We start from the raw sequence: 23,583 nt of genomic DNA, 5'->3' as shown, positions 1-23,583 counted from the left end.
GAATTGCAGTCTGCGTGGGCTTCCTTTTTTCATTTAGAGCCCAAGGGAGCAGGTAGTGCGGTATATACCGAATCATCCCGGGCTGACAATAATACAGCTCTGCCGGATTCCTGTTAACCCTTTGAATGTTTCTCTGCTCCAAAATGCATAGGGGTTCCAGAATTGCTATGGAAGTTACATGACCAGGACCAAATTTCATATGCCAGTTTGCATATTTGTTTTTTTAAAGCCAACATGGCACCATTCTCTCTCTCTCTAAAGCCCCCATGAGACCATGTGCTGATGGATTCCATTGCGTTCAGCTGGAAATGCCTCCATAGGTGGTGTTTACATCAGTGGATACACAAGGTTAATATTGCTTTCTTTCCACACTTGACCCTAGACAGGAATCCAAGCATGTGCCCATTCCTAACTTGGCTTGCTGGTTCAAATGTTTTTCTCGTCTTCCATTTATCATTTTTTCCCCCTAAAACCCAACCGTACTGGAAACACTCATATTGACCTGAATAGGCTAATTCACATGCCAGGGGGCTTAAGAAGAAGCAGCTGGAAGTAGGGAGGTGAGCTTAGGCTAGATGAAGCATCAAACTCACTAAATCATAATTCTGTTAAAGCTAGAGCCATTTTTTATTTAGAGATCAGACACAATTATAGGTAGTTTCTGAATGTACCTGCAAGCTTCCAATACTGACTTGACCATAGTTCAGGTTATCTTTGTCGAGGCCTCCTTTAAAGACCAGTTCTTGTACCTTGGCCTCTAGTGAAGTGTTCCACCCAAATGTAATGGCGGCCTTTCAGACTGGGTCTACTTGATTTACATGTCTATAATTGGTGGCAAAGGATGAGGACCTAAAATGCCATATTTACCAGGTTTTGTTAACTGAGCTGTGATGTTGAAGCAGGTCCTTCTGATGATTCCAACAAGCAACATCATCCTCTGGCCCATTTATAGCGACACAGGGTCAATGCCATGAAATACCTTATCTTTTCATCTTTAAGGTTCCTCGTAGCCCCTTTCTTCTTATCTCTTCACTCTGTCTCACTTTTATTAATAATACAGAAAGATATGTGGAGTGCGGTATAGCAGTATTCTCCCCCACACATGTGTGATGTCAGACCAGATAAATCATATCAAAATTAAAACCCCACTCCTAGCAGGTGGATCCTGTATCGCCATTCGATCGCAGGCTTCCTCACAGTCACCGGTCCTCTCTTATATGTTAGTCTCGGCAGCTGCGTAAACCTTCCTATTGGTCTTCTATACCTGTCCACTCCTCATTAATACAGGTTCACCTTCCAAAGGTGACGGAATAGCTTTATCCTTACGCTGCTTTCGATGACAGCGGGTGATGACGTTTCATTGAACATCCCGACAATCCGACCCCTACCACCGGACAAATATAATATTATCAGGGGGAGAAACGTTTATAAAGGCATAGGTGTCACATAGTATCGTATCCACCGTCATCCGAACCCGGCTATGGAAAAGATACACATTTTATTATCTAGGACGTCGGGGCTATACTGCTTTAGCTAGAAAGAAATCCATCTGGCTGGAAATAGGCTGATCGTACGGCGTATATAAGCAGAGTAAGGCAGTAATGTTGTTTGAACCACACGCAGCTTTGTGTCCCAAAAAAATAAAAGCTTTTCTTTTTAAGGTGGTTAAAATCTTGTATAAACACAGCTTTCTCGCGGTTGATACGATATACCCCCTCCTGCTGTGATAGAGAACGGTTCCGTAGACTCTATTGGGAAAATCAAATCGTCTGATTTGCAGAGGGAAATTAAATATATTCCTCTCGCCCCTCCTCGTGCTTTTTTTCCCCCCCTCTTCCTTTCTTTTCTTTTTTTTTTTTTTGATCTCGGAGACGCAGTCCCTTGGAGAAATCAGACAGTATGAAAGATGAAAATTGCTAGGGTAGCAACAGAAGAAAAAAAACCACAATTTGATTTATGGAGATCCCTGAGATGAGAAGCCTCACACCTACTTATTCAGATCATTTAATTTTTAATGGCAAATTTAATTAACAGTTCAAGAGGTCTGTGAGAAACGGTTATATTCAGAAGTAAATTAGGCCTGTTTCTAAAACAACCATTATCTTTTTTGGGGGTGACTCCTTCTTAATAGCGACTTTAAATCTATGCAAACCACACATTGCGGATACATCTAGAGTTTTCTGGTGCGGGACCAGAGAGACACCCGTGGAGGAACTAATGCAGATAAAAAGCCCATCTCTTTGTAGGCTATCGGTGCTGGTCCACATGTTAAAAATTAAACCGGAGGATTAAACACTGATGGTTCTATATGCAAATTATGGAATCCTGGGGTCCCTACTTTTGCTTCTGTTGCTTGGACCCCCACAGCAGACGCCCGATAGAAAGACGTGTTGGAAAGTGTTTCTAAAATAAAGTATTTGTTCTGGAGTCCAGTAGGGGTTAATAAATGATTATTCTTCTATCTGTTTCTTGATAGATATTGTATATTTCAGCCAAAGGTAGAGTCATATCTGAAATGTCATACTTTTTAAGAGATCTGCTTGATTATACTGGTTTCAATTTCAAAGCTGGCACAAGCTGGCACTAGACAAATGTGCCCCTATCACCCTAATTCTGTTTATTGTAATTAGATATCACAATGCAGACCTCGACACCTAACATGCTGGAACATCACACTCATCTTTTTTTGTATATTTTATACGTAAAACCCAGCAATTCCAGTCATTTCATGAAAGGAATGTGATTATATTTAATGAACGATGAAATTCAGAACATGTTAATTCCTACAAGTATTTTGGTATGTTCCTAGATCCCAGCTTGCCATTTGGTCTTCATATTGACAAGAGATTGTAGGACTGGCTCTTTATGCCGGAACAAAGCTGGTTGCTGCTTGCCTCCAGGCGCACCATCGGCCGCGCTTGCTCACTCACTCACTCACTCTTACTCCCCGCACGTCATACAATCTCAGATCCAACATCAGCCCCTTTACTACCCGTCCCTAATTTAAAAAAGGATGCAGGTCGAGGGGCACTCTCCTTCAGAGCTCCTCATATGTGGAATAGCCTCACAGATTCCATCAAATCATCAAATAGCCCAAAATCCCCCCAAAATGAGCATCTCCCAACATCTAAAAACAGAATGTACCTGTTATTAGACTACTAGTTCCTATTTATTCAGTTCATGTCTATTATTGTTTGTTTGTTTTCTATTGTTTATTTGGACTACTGTCTACTGGGACTTGGCTCCCCAGGACATACTTGAAAACAAGAGAAATCTCAACATATTCTTCCTGTTAAAACTTTCCAAATAAATAAATGTGCCCAGATTCAAAATAAATTACAACAGAAATGTATTTTGGAGCAAAAGTCCCTTTATATACAGTACTTAAGAGTTATAATTTGGAATATCCTTCATGAAACATTACCCACATTTTAGCGGCCTTGTAAGTCCTGAGTTACTAAACGACAAAAGTAAAATGTACAGAAAAAAAAAGCAATTCTGAAAATGTTCATTACTAAAATCAACAACCTACAGCCAGTTTCCCCTACTCATTCCACAATCACTTTGTAGGGTTAGGATACTGGAAAATTCTATATTTATACATAATTGTTAATTATTTTACAATTATAAATATTCTTGTGACGTGTCATGCAAGAATTTTCATTTGAGGGAATACAAAGAATGTCGGACATCTAAAATCCAAAGCAGCCATATTGCAGAAATAATTTATCATTTTGTTAATATTTATTTATTTATTTTTAATCCAAGAAGTCCCACATGCTTTTAAAAATATACATTTTGAAAAAACAAAAATCCCAGCTATTAGGTTTTATTTGGAATATTGATTTTTTTTTCAAAAAAATGACTGATTACAGAAAAACAGTATTTTCAGTGTGTGTATATGTGTATATATATATATATATATATATATATATATATATATATATAATAAAATATAAAAGATATTTACTACACCTGAGTGACAATAGATGGAACATTTTATGTTATTTCAGAAAAAAAAGTATCTAGTTAAACAAGAAGTTAATATGTTTGTTTTTTTACATATGTTTGTTTTTTTACATGTTTTGAAAGTGTGCATTTTTAGTTTAAAATGCCTTCCGCTAATTTATTCTACATGGTTACGTGTATGGTGGCTGTTGTACAACCCCTTTGCTGTCCCTTTAATGGAATTAATTCTGCTTGCACAACAGGAATGATTTGATGCATAGGAAGTTAATAGCAGAGGCACTCGTAATTTGGTGCGGAATGCCACTTTATTTCATTAAAATGAAGCACACAACAATTTCAGTCAACAAGCCATCGTCAAGTGATAAAAAAAAGACAAAGGAAATTATGACTTTCTGTACCGTTAATGTCCTACGACTGCGAAGGATTTTTGGCAACGTGGCCAATAACAAAATTATTTTAAGACCACCATGTGAAATCATTGATTTATTTTTTTCAAGTGTCGAGCTGGCAAGAGATAACAATAATTACTTAGATCCGATGCATATATATTTACCCGGTTCACTTGGGTAATGTTTTCAGCCACCACCGACTAAAAGAAAAACCTTGCGTGAAATATTCTATTAAATAGGATTTCACTCTGTTGACTTTGGCATTTTCAAACCTCGTAGCTATAATTTTAATCAATAAAAAGGTTATTTTTGTGTTGTTTTTTTTTTTACATTTTGTGCTTCATAGGACTAGGAGAAGTCCCCAGGAGCCAGGTAGCCACAGCTTCTATAACTTTACCCGCCTTTCAGTACTGGCTGGTATTGATCTCTTTCTGGCTCCTAAAATCATCCATCTGGTTCCTGTTTGGCTTTTAAACTTTATGTTATTTCAGCTCTGGAATTATACTTGTTTACCAAATAATTTGTACCCTGGAAAAATGTCCCTCCGTTCCCTATTTCTATAAATGCTTCATTTTCCAGCACAGCCGTATGATTAGTACTCAATGAGTATTTCATGCCTAAAGTCAGACAGACTCCAAAAGAGGTAATCTCACATATAGAACGTTTAAAGTCATTAAAGCTTGTGTATTAAACCTGCCCAGTGGTAGATGATGGGGAAACACATATAACTAATTCAGTTTCCGGTCCTGAGCATAGCTCATGATCTTAGAATGTTTGCTGGGTATGAGAGTATCTCAGCGTTCTACTGCCCTAAAAGCCCTGATAATATGCAAAGAAACAGGAGAAAATGTGTTTAGAAATGGAATTGTTTCAGTTTAATACATTATTCCTCAAATGCGTTACTCTTACAACTATCAATAGGTCACAAAGTCACCTAAAAGTTAACCCTGTCCCCTAGGCACACTGCGGACCAAGTCTCCAAACCAGGGGGGCCTGTCTGGTCATTTTAAATGTAAAAAAGTTATATGTTATAGAGCATTAGTCTGCATCTACATGTACAATATACATAGATTTAGTTGTGTTCCATATCTGAAGCAGGTATTGTCATTTGTGGATGGAAAGTCTTGCAGGTGGCGTAAGATTTTGCTAAAAGCTGAGCAATAATCTCGGTCCGAGGTTTAAGCCTGGACTAGATCTACTCCGGGACATGAGCCGTATTCCAGAACGTCATCCTACAGGCATTTTTCTTTTGGCTCATGCGGCAAGTTACACTGTAACGTCTAGTCATAGAACTCGCAGGCAGGGAAACGAGAAGCTCCAGCAATACGCGATTACATTGTGACAGCCGGCTTCCTCTGCCGTCCCTGAGCACACTGTCAGCTGTCACTCTGTCACCCTCACCGCAGGGAACGCGCAACCAGGGAGAGCACGACTTGGCCATCACCTGCTCCTTCTATTTATAGAGCCAAAGAAGCGGCTTAACGTGTAGTGGAGTAGCGGGCCCCTGAAGCGGCGTAGCAGCGGGGTGGCAATATGGCATGCACCACGGTGTGGTTATAAGGTTACCGGTTGGAATCCTCCCAGGCAGCCCACATATCATCTTTTCTGCACGCTGAGCGACCTTCCCTGTACTCAGTGAGTGCATTCACCGCAGCAAAATCTTCCAGGCTTTAACACTCAGTGGTTCGCATTTAACCCGTGAAACCAAAAAAGAATTAAATGGGTTTTACTGCCCCCTTTAAAGTCATCTGCTTGATCTAGCTATGCATCTTTGGTGCGGGGTTTGACCCTTCCTAATACATGCCATGGAGCTGAAACGTTCAACTAGACTTTTCATATTGCCGATAGGTCTTCCATGTCTTCAAAGGATAAAGGACTCTGGAATGAAATGCCTGTATAGATACTCTATATTCCTTTGTATTTATGCCTTTAATGTTGAGGCATGATAATCACTGGTAAATATCTCATTCTAGATAGATTCCAGATCAAAGAGTAATAATACAGAAGCATCTGTATCACTGCAGGAGACGGTACACAAGTATTGAGTTGTGCGATGGCAGAATGAAATTACAAAGCCGAAAAGATCTTATTAAATAGGCATCATTCAGGCACCACTTGAAGAAGGTGTCTGGTGGTGACAGAGCCATTGGCCCTTTAATAAAACCCTTTCACCTCTGGGAAGCCATCGTATAAGTGAAGGACTAAATAACTCATCCCGTGTTAGCCTATACTGTATGTGTCCATACATCTGCATATAATTGCTGTCCTGGAGGCTTTGAAATAATCAGTTACTAAGTGTGTACATGTCTGCACGGCGCAGGCACATCAGTCATGTATCTGAGAACGTTTGTATTCAGGGTCATTGCCCTGAATGATGATTGCTGATAAGTAGACTTTTAAACCCATCATGTACAAAGGTGAGTCTGGTCTGTGTTTTTTTTCTTTTAGTTTACAAATAGCTTCAACCGGTCGAGCGTCCTGGGCATTTAAAGCTTTAGAAGGCACCTACACTTATGCCCAACAGACAAGCTGGCAATCACCAAACCGAGCCAAAACCCCTATTGTGGTAGATAAATAATGACGATAATGGTTTTTGTGCAGGCTAGAATCTGGGTGGAACACAGACAGGAATTGGCACATAGCTAAGAATGCCTTATCTGCGCCCCAATCATTAAAATAATAAGGCGATGATGAATAAGCTGTAGTTATTCAACAATAGCTTTGAACTAAAATATAATGACGTGCATATGTTAGGCCATACGCCGTAGCTAACTGCACGGGGCATCGGGTGAGAATTCCGCTTTGTCATCTTGTGCTGTGGACAGCAGATAAAAAAGGACCATAAGGACCATCCTTCTTATTCTGGTACATTTGGCGTTTATGGCGTTTTATCTTTACGTGAGAGCAACTTGTGAAAGCAAAGTGTTCAGTGCACTTTGTCAGGAGAGAGGCAGAAGTTGTTAAAAACATATATTTCTTGTCTGTTTCAGAATTTAGACATTTACAAACTGACGGCAGAACAGTTCCACACGGCGGCCACAAATGCAGAGTTCCGAGTCAAGTAAGAAATGGCTTTAATTTTTGAAGTGTATAATTTATGTTGCTACAATACCACCCGGTTCAAATGTTTAACTTTTAGGTTTAACAGGTTGCCCCACTTGTCGCTAACCAACGAATTCTGCCAGATTTTATGTATAACAACTTTCCATCACTTCAACAACAATCTGAGCTTCTGACACAATATAATTCACCCCCTGTAGATTCTATATTTTAACACAATTCAAGGCATATATACACCAAAAAACGATATTCATCCTACATCAAACAAAGCTTGGTTATTACAATATAGAAATGTAACAATAACATGTAACAATACATACAATACATAACAATGTAGCAAAGTCATGTATCAGTGCGCATATTGTCCCATGCATGCAGACTAATAATATGGGGACTGTTCCCTTATTCATATCGCACAGACATTTTGTTCATGATAAAGTTATTTTTTTTTTAACTCTACAAGCAGCCAATCAGAAAAAAGAGAAAAGGTGCATGCTGGCGAATTTTCTGTTTGCAAGATTTAAACAATTTAGAGCATCTAATAATGAATGCAAACTTATTTTCAAGGTGACATGTCCACTCTTATCATCTTATTTAATCTTATTTAAAATAAAAGTTTATAAAATCTAGAAATGTTGCTTGATTAATTTTTTCCCCCCAAGTCGTCGTCCCAAAGGGGACGCCTCCAAGATTTAAGAAATGTTAAACTTGCTTTAATTAGAGGGACAAAAACCTCTATTTAAACCTCGCAGCTCACTCATCGTTGATACGGCTTTATTGCTGCTTTAAAGACTTGTCACATCTCTGCGGCGGGTAAATAATAAAGTGCGTTGAAAGTCTAATTAGTCCCTTGTGGTCTTCCCAAGCAGTAACCATCAGAATAATACCTATGGAGAAGAGCGCAGACACACTCAGACGGCTAACAATTATATGCAAGTTATTTTATCAAATTAAATGTTTTTCTTTTTATTCCGTAAAACACTGGGGATAAATTTCTGTCTTTTTGTACAACTGCTTTTGACATAAATAAAGTATTGTAAATCTCATTCTGTTCCCATTTGAGGACCATTTGTGGTTGGGTGACGGAGAGAGCGGACATGGCAGAAACATGTAAATACGGAAAAATGGGATGTCACGTAGTATAGGAGGCAATTATGTTTGAAAGGTCATGAAATGTTAGATGAACAGGCCATGGACTCATATTGGAGTGTCATAGGAAAATATTTTGGGTCAGTAGAACAGCTTTCCAGCTGATGTGGTAGAAAGGTAGGGACTTTAATATATGTTGTGATATAGCAACCAGAAAAGCACCAGTTGAGATGCTGAGATAGCATTAAATCGGAGTAGAATGTGAAGTTACTGACTGGGTGAGAATCTGCCCATTTACCCCGAGACTCCCGGATCTGGGGCAGAAACCCTCAGACTCTCAGGCGAGGGTGCGCATTCTCTAATTACAATGCCGTCTGTGTATATGCTTTGATGTGCCTTTACTCAGAACGTTAACCCTTTGTAAAGACGTAGCTGAACACAAAAGCCTCTTGACATGCAAGTGCTTGTGGGAGATTAACTCCGTGCGCACTCAGGTAAGACGTTGTCTCCGGAGAGCCTTGGGAGAGGAGGTTGCCAGGTAACACGGTTGCAGCAGCCCCTCCGCAGAGTAAAGCATCGGGGTGCAGATGCTGCCATCAGTAGCTAATGATGCTCGGTTCATCAGCAGGTGGCATCGTATCCCATCCTCTCCCACGGCGGAAGACGAGAGGTCCTTGAAAGTCAGCTGAAAGAAGTTATGTGCAGAATCCTAGTTACAAAGTCCAGATTTCCTATCGGGTAGATCATAGGAGGTTTTTCGTTGCTAGGTTTCCCGTCATTGTGATGGCCAAAAACAAGATTTACCCCTAAAGTAACGTTTAACAATAAAAACACAATTTCGGGATAATATATTTGACTTAAAACAAAAGGCTTTTTGTTCTTGTTCCTACAAAAGAGCGAGAGGCGTTCTCTTCAGTGGCAGCCATGGAGTCATTCGATGAAGATGACACCTTCTATTGGGCCAAGATAGACAAAAGATATCAGTTTATACATGCTTTTCAGACCTCAGTGGTCTCTTCTGCAGATGAAGAAGAGACCTCTTACGTTCCAAAAGCTTACATGATTCTACATCATTTGTGTTGCTCCATTAAAAGCAACACCTTCGACCAAGCGCTCCACCTGTCCTTGGATCCATATGCTTTCTTTATCCATTTTCCCTGTTAATGGCAGTTGGGAGATAATAAAATGCTCTGTTACTTTACCCTGCGCTACCCAGGCAGCCTGCATTCAGTAATTTGACATTTCTAAGCAGCTTTTTACCAGCAACACATTACCGAGAGCTTCGAGAGACTAGTAATGCACTATTGTTTAACTGCCAGGCAGTAAAAATTAGGTTAATTTTAAAGGCTACATTAAAATTATATTTTCATTTGCGCTGTTGAGTTGTGCTTAATATTATAAGCCCAAAAAAAAGAAAAAAACAGGCAAGAACATACAACAAAACCAACATCAATTTAGAAAGGCAAGCAATTTCCTAGAACAAAAGGTCACAGCCTAAATGTTACGCTTGACGGCTGATACCAAAGGATTAGACTTGTATTTCTATGCCTGCGTAGCACGAGGCACCGCAATTCTATTGGCCTGCTACTCTCATCACTCCCAGACAGCCTGGCCTGCATCACACCCACCACTGCCATATCTATAAAGCGTCTTTTCACAGTAGCACCCTTATTATTAGTAATGTAATATCCTATTATTCATCATAATACGTATTTTTGGCTTTATTTTAAGGAGTTGGGGTTCCCACCGGTGGTTTAGCTTAGGGTCCTACAGAGCACACAGCACCCCGACGATAAGCAGACTGAGCCCCCTATTCTTACTGCTCAGAGATCCATGACTTGCTTTACAAAGGGCGCTTATTTAATCCCCCACCGCCACCGGGGTAAAATGCAATTTTATTTCGAGATCTATTAATGCTCTGGCTCTGAGGATAAAGCAGGGCTCCCAAAAGGCGCCGGGCAAATGTTCTGCATCCCTTTTTGTCTCCCTTTGAGTGTTACATTTAGATTAGTTTGCTACGGATTAAACGTTATTACTGTTGCTGACTCAGTAAAATAATATCAGCACAGAGGCTGCAGCTTACTGCCGACTTTCCGGCATTATCCTTAAAGTGCTCTGCTCTTTTTGTTGACCACCTGCACCATGCGCGCTCTCACATTTTAGTATGCGTGTTTCAGTATCGCTTTTAAAAGGTAGAGCTACAGAGAGAGGATTAAGAAGTTGTTAAGAGATAATATTATTCAGAGCTAAATTATGTTTTTTTTTTCCCCATACTCTCATCTCATTATGAATGGATGGCTGAACCTTCTTTAGAGAGACTATTTTATTATTGTTATACCGATTTTATAGTTTTATTTATTTCTGATTTAGTTGGTGTACAAAGTGCACCAAGAATGCAGACCCAAAGCTTTTGGCCGTAGAGCTTATGGTCAAGGAATATCCAGTCCCCAATCCTCTAACTAATGTGTGTGTGAGGGGTACAGTATCCTATCCCCTAAATGTCAACTGGAATGAACAACCTCTTGGTTGCCTCTTTCACCTCACTCACAAAGCTTGAATAAATTATAGGTTTAGTTGATAAAGCCAGAATTTGCAGTAAGTTTTCTGGAGACTTATAGTTTCACCCCTTTATTCATTATGATGTGCTAACGATAGCCTTGGGGTTATCCATTTGTTTTCAAACATTAATGGTTTGATGTTGAATCGGCTGTCTTCAAAGATGTCCTGACTAGGACATGGGTTCAGAAAGACCACATCTCAAAATTCTGTTGAATGTTGAAAAACCGATTTGCGCATGTCCCAAATGTGGAATTTTTGCCCCCATATAACCTTACAATTCAACTCACCCCCATCAAACCATATATTTTTGAAAACTGGACACCCCAGGGCATTTCAAATGCTTGTTTTGAAATAACAAAACGCTACTTGTACTTATTACCCTATAATGCCCTTGGGTATTTCTAAACTCACCACATATAATAGCTTCTTTTTAGTAGTGTTTTTTCATTAGCTTTTGTTGATGAGTAAAATGTTTTTCAAACAAAATTGACAAAAGTGTTATTTTTTTACATTTTACGCGATAGTTTATTATATTTTTTATTGGAAAATAGATGATATGTTAAAAAAAATATCTGAAGAGAGCCCTTTTTGTTATGAAAAAAACCCCAACAATATATAACTTGTGTGGGTTCACTAAAGGAAAGAAAAGACATTTACAGCTAAACACGAGTCAGCGCAGAAATGCTAAAACAGCCTTGGTCACTAAGAGTACAAAATATAAAAAACAGCCTGGCCCTTAAGGGGTTAAACACCTGAGAAATCACTCATTTCTAATGGTAATTTTAAATCCCGGGAAAGGTTGGAGTGTTTCTCAATGCAAGCAGGCCATTAACTGCCTGTGTCCTGAACCCTGGAGTGGTTATCTGTGTAGATTAGACCACAATAGACCACTATGGAGGTGTAATTTGTTTCTGGAGATATTGGGTCCGGCTTGCTACTCAGGCACCCCGTCTCACCTTTTTTTTTTATTTATTATTATTTTTTTTTTTATAATATGGTCCATTTTGTCCAAAAGTGTAAATGTCTCCTAAAAAGTAAGCCCAGGGTTTTTACTCCAGTTTCTTGGACTTGATTACTTAAGAACAATCTCCTGAAACCTTTTCTATGTTGTATCTGTTATATCCGTGTTATACAGACACCCTGGACAAGAACTGAATGTTAAGCAGATTTGAATCTTTTTGCGGGTGAACGGAATTATGGCTTTTGGCTGTTTTGTAAGTGTTGACATTTTGGTTGGCTTTTCTTGCTCTGTGAATTGTGTACAAATGACTTGCAAATCTCTGCCTTTAGATGCTCCATTAATTTTTTTAGGCCAATAATCACATGGGAGGATGCTCCGATTAGTGTTACGATAACAGCCTTCTGTTTTAGGTTTGCATAGAACAGAACTGTTCATATAATAGCATGCTTGCCAACAGTCCCAAATATTCCGGGGCAGTCCTGTTTTTTGGGGTCCTGCCCTGTCATATTCAGGTCTCTCCCGGCATAATAATACTGCCCATTAAGAATGCATTACACTGTACACAGGCAGCATTGCCATAAACTGTGTATGCCTGAGAGAGACACAACCTGGGCAGAAGGGGTGGAGCCTAAAGTAGTTTTGTCATCCAGCGTAGCATAACTCCGCCTACCTTAGGCTCCATCCCCTTTAGACACCTGGAGCAAAAGTATGTAATGGTGGGACTTAACACTGAATGGTGTACCCAGGAAGGGCAACCCTAGAGTAATCCACAGTTACATTCCACTTTTTGAAAGTTGCACCAGAATCACTTTTTAGATATAACTGCCATAAGTTACCCAGAATTCATTGGACACCAAACCAGAATGATTCTGTGCTATCACTTGTGTGGTTAGGTTACACCATGTAAGAGCTAGGACAAAGGGATTGGTTTCCCATAATTATTATGTTTGTGTTATTGACCCTGAAGAAGGCAAGGAACTGCCCCTAGGGTACGCTGCCTTTGCTTTTCTAGAAAACAATATTTGTGAAATTGCGGGTGTTTCCCTGGTCTTGGACAAGCCTCATGTTGGGTTTCTTTGGTCTACAACAAGCCAGTACCCTGACGGTCTCTTCTTTTTGTGGAGAACACTTGTGTTGCTGAGCTATTATGTCAACCCAGCCTTGCGCTGTATCCACCGTACTGCGGACAATTCTACCCATTTGCCTGTCGGAATAGCCGGCCTCGCACACCAAATCCCTGTTGCCTCGACTGAATGATTAAATGCAGAGAACTTCTTGTGTTAATAGAGGTTTCATTAACTTACTCGATTTCATAGCCTGAACGAGCATGTGTGATTTCAGTATTTTACTGAACTTAAAGCCCTCATTGCCCATCCCTGAGATTGTAGCTCTTATAAGCTCTTTATTATACCTCTGATCCAAATGGCCCTTCTTTAGGAGAAATTCAGAAAATAAAGTACTCCAATCCATAGTGCTTTTCATGCTAATGGGAGCTTAGCTGGCTTTTTCTCTGATTTAGTCAACTTTATGCAGTCGTAATGTTCAGACTTATTCCTTGTTGGTTTCTATAAGGTGGAATTGCAGTGTAGTCAAAATGATAGAGGTTCGTCATTAAGGAAACCGAATGTCATCTGACTCGAAAGTAATGAGTGGAACAAGTATTAGGAACAGATGTACCTGTTCTTAAATGGAGAAGATGTATGTGTTGCCGGGAAGGAGAGAACAATTGTGTTCATTAATTTACTTAAGTTTTCCTAATGACATGAGAAGACATCAGAATTAGTTGGATTTCAGGAATTGTGTTTTTTCACTGTGTTGGAAAATGACCTAAAAACGAAAGAATACGGCTCCGTAGAATTTTTAGTAAATTCTAAAAGCTTTTTAATCAAGTTGAAGCTTAGAGTACTAAAAAAAAAAAAATTCTACGTATTTTGGCGCTGATTAGAAAACACAGCAGATATGTTCTTGTAGTCGTGGAAATATTCTTGGATGCAGGGCCTGACTGGGGAAGAAAAATGGGCCCTTTAATATAAGACCAACATGGATCTGCTTGTATCCAGCCTGGGGCTTCGCCGGATCTGCACGTTGAGTGCCAGAAAAGGTAAGTGGCCGGCTCCATCTGCCATCGGCCCGTGGGGTGTTTGCCAGGTGCCCAGTCTATATACATGGATGGGTTCAGACAGAACTGCGTTCCTCTTACGCTACTCTGATAATGTTGTTTTTTGGTCTGTGTAACATTGTTGTAGGAACAATACCCCAGATAGCACATTTTTTTGTTTCAGCTTCTAGTTCTGCCGAAATAATAATGAGCCTTTTGGATGTTTGTGGTCTTTCTTGAAGAGTTCAGTACTAATGCTGATTAGCAGATTGACATCTAATTGCTGAAAACTAATGATATGTCCCTTTATACAGAACTCTAATCATATTTATCTTTCTCCTTCTGAAGAATGACCTGGAGGCTTACATTGTTGTCAGTCATGATATTTTGGATGAACTTCCATGATCAAACACCACATTGAGCTGACCGTTTATGGCAATGCTAATTAAGTCCATTCCTCCATAGACTTTCCTTAAAAAGAGTGTCTGACTGGGTTAATGAGACTGAGCCATTCTATTGCTTACCACAGGCATTATGATATGGAGTCACTGTGTTTGTCTAGTAGATATACAAAGCGAGAACTCATGCAAATGGCTAATATGCAGCAATAACATTATTCTTGAAAACCTCCTTTTTGTCTGATTCCACAAGAATTTGGACTGAAAGTGGGACTGCTAAACAGGGACAGTTGGTGTTAAAGATAAGGTAGTTACTACCTTGTCTTGATAATTCTAATAATCCCCATTCTCAATTCTTTCTCAGAATAAATATTTTAGAGGGGCTCGGAATCGGTTGTTTTCTTAATTATTGTGTGTGTGGCGTGCGTTGAGAGTGCCGCTTCATCTTTCTGAGTTTGTGTATTTTATCCTACTGGAAAAATAAAGATCTTAATTAGGTTAGAGGCAGCCACTCCACGACACGCAGGTTGATTATTATTCACATTTCGGGATTCTTTATGAATGTAAAACACAATTAGCAAATTGCCTTCAATCTCATTAAATCTTTTGTCACCCTTTTGTATACAGAATACATTAAAAAAGATACCAAGTAGCTGCCTTTTAATAATGTTATATTCTTTCTCTGGTGTCCAATTTTGCGTTGGAATAGTCAGATTTGTCCATAAATACTTTCTCTGCTAATCGGGTGGGTAATGTAGTACTCGAGTTTGTGGTGCTCAAATGGTTAAAGGATTTACCGCTAACAATGAGCATGCATACTCTATAGAAGATGAAGAGCAGACACCCCAATTTGTTGACTAGCTTACCGTAGCGCTGTGCCTTCCAATTAGCGGAGATTAGCATTATTGGCTACCGAGTCCTCAGACGCAATCAGATCTACCTATAATGTATTTGTCCACTTTCACCAGAACACCATCTGTTTTCCCCCAGCCCCCCCCAGACGCTGGTACAAAGTGACACAATCAGGTTGAGAGAAAGAAACTCTCCGAGATTCCATCTTCCCCGGGGGACTGTCCAGAATCAGTAATAAGATTAATGAGATGAAAGACCTGCTTCCACATTCAGACAAAATTGTATCTCACCAACGACAAGAGTCTGGGGGCCGTATGAGGTTCTGCTCTTTGAATTTATGTACTGATTGCTCTAAAAGCACTTGAGAACACAACATACACTCCACATCCCCCCAGCCAACCATGTATTTACGCAGCTCTTGCCCTTTATGGGATGTGACATCTACAGACACGGCAAGGTTCTCCGGAGGATGGCCATGATTCTAATAACCATTTTGCAGGAATTTAGATAAAATAAAGGATTGGTTGGCATTTGATTTCTAAACCTACTCGCCCCTTCTGTAGGATCCATCTCCCACCTCACGGATCTGGAGAAGTTACATCTGTAGGGCTGCTTTGGAAGCTGTCGCTCTCAGATGTATGTATTGCTTGTATGCACGTTGGAAGGTCCAAAATTCCAATTCAGTTATAAATCACCCAAAATTTGAAACTATTTGAAAATATTTCTGGGAAGGTCTTTCGATAGTACTAGGAATCATGTTTCTAACGCTGCTTAGTTTCTACCACAAAACTTAGATTCAGCAGAGTAGATGATACGCTGATAGATAAAAATGCTTTTATTTAAAATAATGCACATAATGCAGCAAAAATGTCTTACAATATGTGTTACAATGAGGTCTTCTGTTAGCAAAATACGGATATTTCCACCCATGGGACATACATAGCATGTCGGCTCTAAGAACGCGTGAAGTTTGCTTTCCTTCCTATCCATAGGGGTCCTGATGGAAATTAGACGCTTATTATAAAGAAGCGTCTATAAATTCTCACTTTTGTTACATGCCAGGATGGACCGAAAAAGAAAACTATCTGGGCATTTCTAATGCGCATGAGAACATCAAAGCTACCGGTCCGTTGGATCCCCTAGGCTTTTGCCACGTGTGCTGAAATTAAGTCACGTTAAGGTCCATACATCACAAGGTGAAGTATGTACTTCCAGCAATACATTACTGAGAACGATGGAACTAAATTAATAAAGGCAAAAAAAATATGACCTTTGAAATGATCAGAAAGAAATCCTGAAATCGTAATTAATTTTTAACACAGTAAAATAACCAAGGCACCCTGGAAGAAATATTATTATTATCATTATTATAAATGTATTCTGTCGAGGATACAAAGCACCTCCTGTTGTATGAAAGCTTCTTCGAGGTCAGACACGGGCTGCCTTTCCAGCAGATCAGTATTCAATCAAAGCGTCCGCTCTAGAAGAGCTTCTGCAAACTGCTTGCAAACTCCTAAGCTTTCTTTTCTATGTAGATAACGTGACCAGCTTTTAAGTCAGAATGTAAGTGTCCCAACACCTTGCTTTGTGAAACAAGGTGGGCCATTCACATGAGTTCATCCAAGATTCTACAGAATGCATTCTTCATGGTGTTAAACACGATGGAGCTGCATCCAAAGGGCTTGTGTATGTACTGGGTTCTGTGTTCCAAACAAGAATGCCTGAGTCTGGTGAGTGAAAGTCCTCATAGTGGTTACAAGTCCAATGAATAGTGCTATAGGAGTTTATATGTATGTACTGGATCACTTTTGTCTATGAGGCTGAGACGGGCTAATCAAACCCATGTTAGCTTCCAGAGAGGTTCCTTTGGCCAGAAATCGGGCACAAAGCGAGTAACTGCTTCTGTGGCCGACCCCTCACCTTACATGAGCCAAGTTGTCAAACCTCCTGTAACTCACTGCTAAATTTGACTGCAATAAAAAACTGGGCTCGTCCATAGAGAGAAGTCATACGGAAGCAAAGTGTCACAAAAGAGGAGCACACATGGAAGTGCCCACACTGAAATCAAATGATCACGAGTCCATCGTCAAATTAGGTACCTTTTATGAGGCCACCCTAGAAAAAGTTGTGTATGACTTTGGTAATCGAAACTACACTGACAATATTTCAGATATTCCGAGGATTAAAGACCCTAACCCCTTCAATCCCCTATAGACGTACCGGGACGTCCAAAAAACGCCCACAAAGAAACCCCTATGGACGTCCTGGTACATCCAGCCCTTCGTGCAGCGTCAGGGACACATCCCTGCCGCTGCACGGGAGACCAGGACTCCCCCCTGGCAGCAGAAGCCGGCATCGCCGGCTTTCTGCTGCCCGATCTCCCGTAACAGCTTCCGGCATGAAAGCCGGTAAGCTGTTACGTTTGCAACTGCGCGATCGGGCATTCCCTTCCGGGTTACGTCAGCGGGGATATCCTGCCCTCCGATGAGGCACAGAGACGCTGCGATCTCTATGCAGGTCTGTGAGGACCTGCATAGAGATCACAGTGTGATCGATGCAGGGGGATCGCGGGGAGGGGAGTGAGAAACCATGTCTCTCACTCCCCCTCCCGTCCTGAAAGAGAAAAGCAGAAAAAAAAAAGTTCATTTAAAAAATATTAAATAAATCATTAAAATAATAATATATATAATACAAAAAAAAATTATAATGTGAGCTGTGATGTCATTGTGCCATCACTGGCATGTTCAGGAGTTCCCTAGGAGGACCTCTAACCATTTCTGTGTAAAAATAATATATAAAAAATAAAAAAAAATTTAAAAAAATTAAAATTAAAAAAAAATATATAAAAAAGATAATAAAAAAAAATTATTAAAAAAACCTTACTTCCCATTGCCCTAGCATAACATCTATAACCCTCCTGCCCCCGTTCACAACCCCCAAACCCGTTAAGCCATAGGCATAAAAATTATACAAAATTGTACACCTTATAGTATGCTCCCTGGTGCTGGGTAACTCTGGAAAATCTATATAAATTAGGTATTTCTGAAATCAGGACACCTGAATTGATAAACTTGGAGGGGATTTTCCATCACTTTACCTAATTTTGTGAGGATTCAGAGGGAAAATGTAAAAACAAATTAGTTTAATTTTCTAAAATTCGCTAGTTTTTACTAAATTTCTCATTCTAAATTTTCAGCTAATCATCCAACTATGGTATCAAACGAAAGCTCTATCTCTCCTTGAAAAAAAAATATATAGTTTATATGGGTACACTATTCACAGGAAAAGAGAATCATCGCTAAACCGACATACCCCAAAAATGGCAAAATTGCTCTGGGCTTTGAGGTACCAAAAACCCCTGGGATTGAAGGGGTTAATAATACAATCATTTCTTAGGGTCAACATAACTGAAAATGCCCAATGAGACATGATTCCTGAACTCTTATCACCAGTACATAATAAAATGCAAGCTGCCACATACGGTTCCTTTGACGTAGTTGGCTATTTGTGGTGCACAAAAAACCCACCACTTTTTCCATTATTTTTTAATGTTTTAAGATTTGCTTTTTTTTTTTACTGTTTGATTGTGAAAAAGGTGGAGAAATACGGCGGAATCATAAAAGTCAAGGACTCTTGTGAACCACTTGTACTGATCCACTAATGAAAATAGCAGCCGCAGGAAATTAGAGGCAAATGTATCGAGGGGCTCAAGTTTGACACTTGCAGAAAAAAAGTCTCAATCTGATATTCTTTCCATTTCCATATTTGTGTATCAAGAATCTTGCCATGTTGTAACAGGGTTCTGTGTCTTCCTTATTGTTTTGAAACAGTTTCTCGCAGGGTTGGTAATAGAAATATTTTTTCCTCCAGCAATACAGATGATCACATTTTTCTACAGAAAAAAATAGCTATTTCTTAGAATATTATTTTTTAGACTGTAGCATGACATGCATGCGATTTATTAGGTGCATTGGTGGTACTTAAGCCTCAGGGGGCATAGACATCCATGCAATGACATCATAACGTGAGTGGGGTGGCACTTTTATCTACCGATGAGGGTTTTGTTCCAAAATAGGAGCATCAGTCGCAACATCTGGATTCACAGGAATAATCCTACAGACAGAAAACTTTGGTTCAAAATAGCAAAGTTTATACGTAGAGACTTTCCAAAATGATATATATATTACCTCTGCATTGATTGTGTGTTTCTTGGTAAATCTACCACATACGGTTCTTTTGATTACTGCATTATGGAACGTTATTATAGTAAATGTTCAAATGTGTCAACTTTTCACTTGCACACATTTGCATTAAAGGTTCTCTTCAACAAAGCAAGACAAAACGTTCGTTTCTAGCTGATCATTATTTAATTAATTTTATCATGTCCTTTAAATTATTTCATCACATGACAACATCACAAAAGCTTTCTTAGTTTCTAAACTTTTGCGTCACATGACGATTAAGTGCCCCCAGAATCCATTACAAACGCGGGAAAGTTTACTTAGTTTTTCTAAGAAAAGATTGACATTGAACAGTTCTTGGAATTATGTTTCGAATTCTGCATTCAATAAAAAGTGGTAAATTCAGCAAAGTAGTTGGAAAGCACTTTTAATTCTAAACGCAGCAAAATCTATTACACACTTGTTTTTTTTTTTAAAGAGGCAGAAGTCGCTGACATATTTGCGCTATAATGGAACAATCAGGTTTTCTGGGTGAGGACCCAGATATAGAATTCTTTGGAGCGTTATTGTCCAAAAAATAACAATAACTCCAAGGATATAATTTCACAAATAAAAATGTTGGACTACTAAAAAAAAATTAAATAACCAATCTGGGCAAAAATCATATATTGTCATGTATAAAAAATGTTTATTTTTACCATTATTTAGTGTATTCCAAAAACAACATAAGACCTACAGGAAAAATAGATATAAATCTAAGGATTTTGGAAAAGACAACAAACTCGGTGGAAAAGAATTCAGAGAGTCTTCCTTGTTCCTGGTCTTGAGATCTGCAGAAAAATAATTTCTCATATATTTTGCAATATATCCTTATTTTTCTGGCGGACTTTCCTTATACACAACACGCGCGTTGTCCATCTGGCTTTAGCTCACTGGGTGTAAAACATTAGATGATTTGTATTGTTGGCTGAGGATCTTGCCGGCCCTTCCCAACAGCCGCTTATGAGTTAATAACAGATCTTTTAGGAATCCCAAGATTGTCTGTGACTAAGATGAATGACTAATTCACTGCAAGCATGCTTTCTGCTTCCGCTAATAAAAAGCTTGCCTCCTCGCGTATTCGCCCGGCCGCAGACACGCTTCCTAAGGAGAACATATCACAGGCAGCATTCCACACCACGGCGAAATTACCTGATTGATGCAGACAGTAATATTACGGGAAGGATCTGTTGATGAGATTTCATTTATAAGAGGATACACTCCCAGACGTTGCTCCTCTTGCATGTCACGATGTGTGGGATTGCTAGAGACAGCGACGGGTTTCAGCGCTCTCTACCATTTCTGGATACCAGGTGGCAAAGAGCTCTATTTTAACCTTTTTTTGCATGGTGCGTAACCATCTTACAGGCAGACGAGCTCATAATAGATTGTTCTACAATACAGTCGCCATCTGTGCCAGTCTGGAGATGAAAAACCGTTGGAGATTCCGTTGTTTTATTCTACGACGATCTTTCTGTTCTTAAAAAAATTTGGCCACTTGAAGGGAAGGGCCACAGCTTTTTTAGCATAACTAAATTTATTGATGAAAAAAAGCTAAAGCTTGGCAATTTATGTAGTTGTTCAGGACCTGCGGCCCTCCAGCTGCTGCAGGACCACATCTGCCATAATGCTCTTTCAGCTAAGGGGCTGGCTGAAGAGGATGGGAGATGTAGTCCTGCAGCAGCTGGAGGGCCGCAGGTTGGACACCCCTGGTTTAGGAGATATTTAGTAGAAAATATGGGACTTATTTACCTCTTGGAAGCCTAAATTGGAGGCCAACGTTATCTAATCCGTTTCCTCTTCTGAAATGATCTTCCTTCTCCTTATCCCTCCCATACTAAGACTGCCTGAACCAATCAGCAACAATCAGCAACTTAACATTAGCGGAAAGATAACATAATGGGGAGAAATATTCACGCGGATCCTGGGGACAGGAAGTTAAGACACTTTTCCCATAAAGTGGGTTTTAATACAAGAATGTTTCTTCCGTCTATCTGTTAACCCAGTTATATGGGTTTATTTAGTGCGTAGAAATGTTAGATTTGGGAAAGGTGACAGATCCACTTTGAAAAAGGCAGCCCTGTTCCCCGTGACAGTTCCCACTTATCATAGATTCCTGGTGGATAAATTGATGAACGAGTGAAAAGAGCAACCCGGAGTATTTCTGTATTGCAGCGGAGAGAGCTGCAGGAGCCTCGTGATTTATTTACAGCGTGAGTCCGTCTCTGACAATCCGAGGTAACGTTAAAGTGAAACGCATTCGAACAGACAACAGAAAATTACAATAAATTGTACATTTTTATACACGGCTCACATTATACATGATGATGAGGTTAATTAGGTTTGAAAAATGCATTTTCTGTTTTCATGGCCTGTACTGGATTTTCTGTTGGCGTAAAGAACATGTGGCCCATATGGGGGCGGCCATTTTTCTTATAGTAGACCCTGAATATTATACCTAGAGGAACACTGGCGTGTAATAAACTGGCTAATAATTATCAACATATACATTCCGAATTAACAATTTGTACGCGGACAGTTCAAGATTTTTGGCTATAAATCATATTTAATAAAATACTATCTACAAAACCCTTATTTTAACACCATATATAAGTATTTAAATGTAAAAAGCTTAGTTTTTTTTGTTTAATATTTGTCTTTTGGGACAGTTTGGACATCTGATTGAAAAATCATTTCATTTGTTACATCACAAATTACCTGAACTGTATCGTTCTGTTATATATAGTTAGATTAATGCGGGCATGTATGGGCTTCGTGGTTACCCAGAAAGCTTTTGAAAGAAAGATATATTTGATGTTTCATGTATTAAAGGGTGATATTTGTAAGTTGAGCTTGGACACGTATATCTCACCTTTAACAAAATATTTTGTTTTAGAAAGATGTACTTCCCCTTAAAAAGAACATCGCCTGTGTTCTTGGCCAGGGAGCTTACACTCACAGAGGAATAGGATATATTTTTCATGGCTTGCTGTTGATTATGTATTTTGTAGTCCATATGGGTGTAAATGTCATTCATTTGTGTATTGTATCTTTATATTTAGGAAGAGGAGTTATGATCCGGTGTGTATGGATATCCAGACCAGCATCCTGAAATGTTACAAGGAAAACCAGCAGGAGCTGCTCAACTGCAGCGATCTGGCGAAGGAGTATCGGAACTGTGTGAGGGAAGCACAAAAGGTAATTGTCACGGGGGCCACCGCCGTGTATGGGTGGCACATATCTGTGATATACCATAAACCTTCAAATGCCAACATTTTCCTTAAAGGAAAAAAAAATGATTCAGTAAAAGTGATTGGTTAGGATATGTATGTGTGTATATATATATATATATATATATATATATATATATATATATATATATATATATATATATATATATATATATATATATATATATATATATATATATATATATATATATATATATACCTTTTTAGCCCTATCCAGCAAACACATAACATATATTCTGTTTCGTTAAAGCACACGTTGCAGTTGTGACCCTTCTTTTTGTTGTTCTAATTAAATCTGAAGTATCACTTTTATTTTGTAGAAGGACAGATTTTCCATCAGTAAAGAGTGATTTTTATGAAATATTAACATTAGGAGTGGACAGAAGTGACATCCTTTTTCACCCGTTGAGTTCCAGAGCACAGAACGCAGGCGCAGGAGTCTTGTTATCGGACCGTTAGGTTAGAGCTGGGCATTGCTAATCACTCACGTGTTACATTCTTACACATCGCCACTCACGTGTCGTTATTAAACGTGTAGACTATGACTTTGAATTATAATGCGAGCCGTTATACATACAACACAGAATCATTTTGGATAATTAATTGCCACCATAATGCTGAAATCCATTAAAGAGCTAATTAAGCTTATAGACGCCTGTGAAAGATCATATTTAAATTGTTTCAAATATGTCTGTATTTCTCGTGTACCCGGGTCATTTTTACTGTTATTGCTGCAG

The 23,583-nt window shown here is 39.2% G+C and overlaps 1 protein-coding gene across 1 annotated transcript in view; it reads left to right on the top strand.

The window, feature by feature from the left end:
* The window catches only part of LOC149276761 (MICOS complex subunit mic25-a-like), a 56,327-nt gene extending 33,411 nt beyond the window's left edge, over positions 1-22,916 (top strand). Inside the window, exons 7-8 of the mRNA XM_089503305.1 lie at positions 7,349-7,419; positions 22,658-22,916. Of these exons, the coding sequence (XP_089359431.1) occupies positions 7,349-7,419; positions 22,658-22,916 (330 nt within the window). The remainder of the gene's footprint in view (positions 1-7,348; positions 7,420-22,657) is intronic.
* Positions 22,917-23,583: the final 667 nt, after the last annotated feature.

The sequence above is a fragment of the Sceloporus occidentalis genome, unplaced genomic scaffold (assembly GCF_023333645.1).
Source record: "Sceloporus occidentalis isolate IW3139 unplaced genomic scaffold, rSceOcc1.0.p SCAF_225, whole genome shotgun sequence".
NCBI classification, from domain to species: domain Eukaryota; kingdom Metazoa; phylum Chordata; class Lepidosauria; order Squamata; family Phrynosomatidae; genus Sceloporus; species Sceloporus occidentalis.
This window is presented reverse-complemented; position numbering and strand designations above follow the sequence as displayed.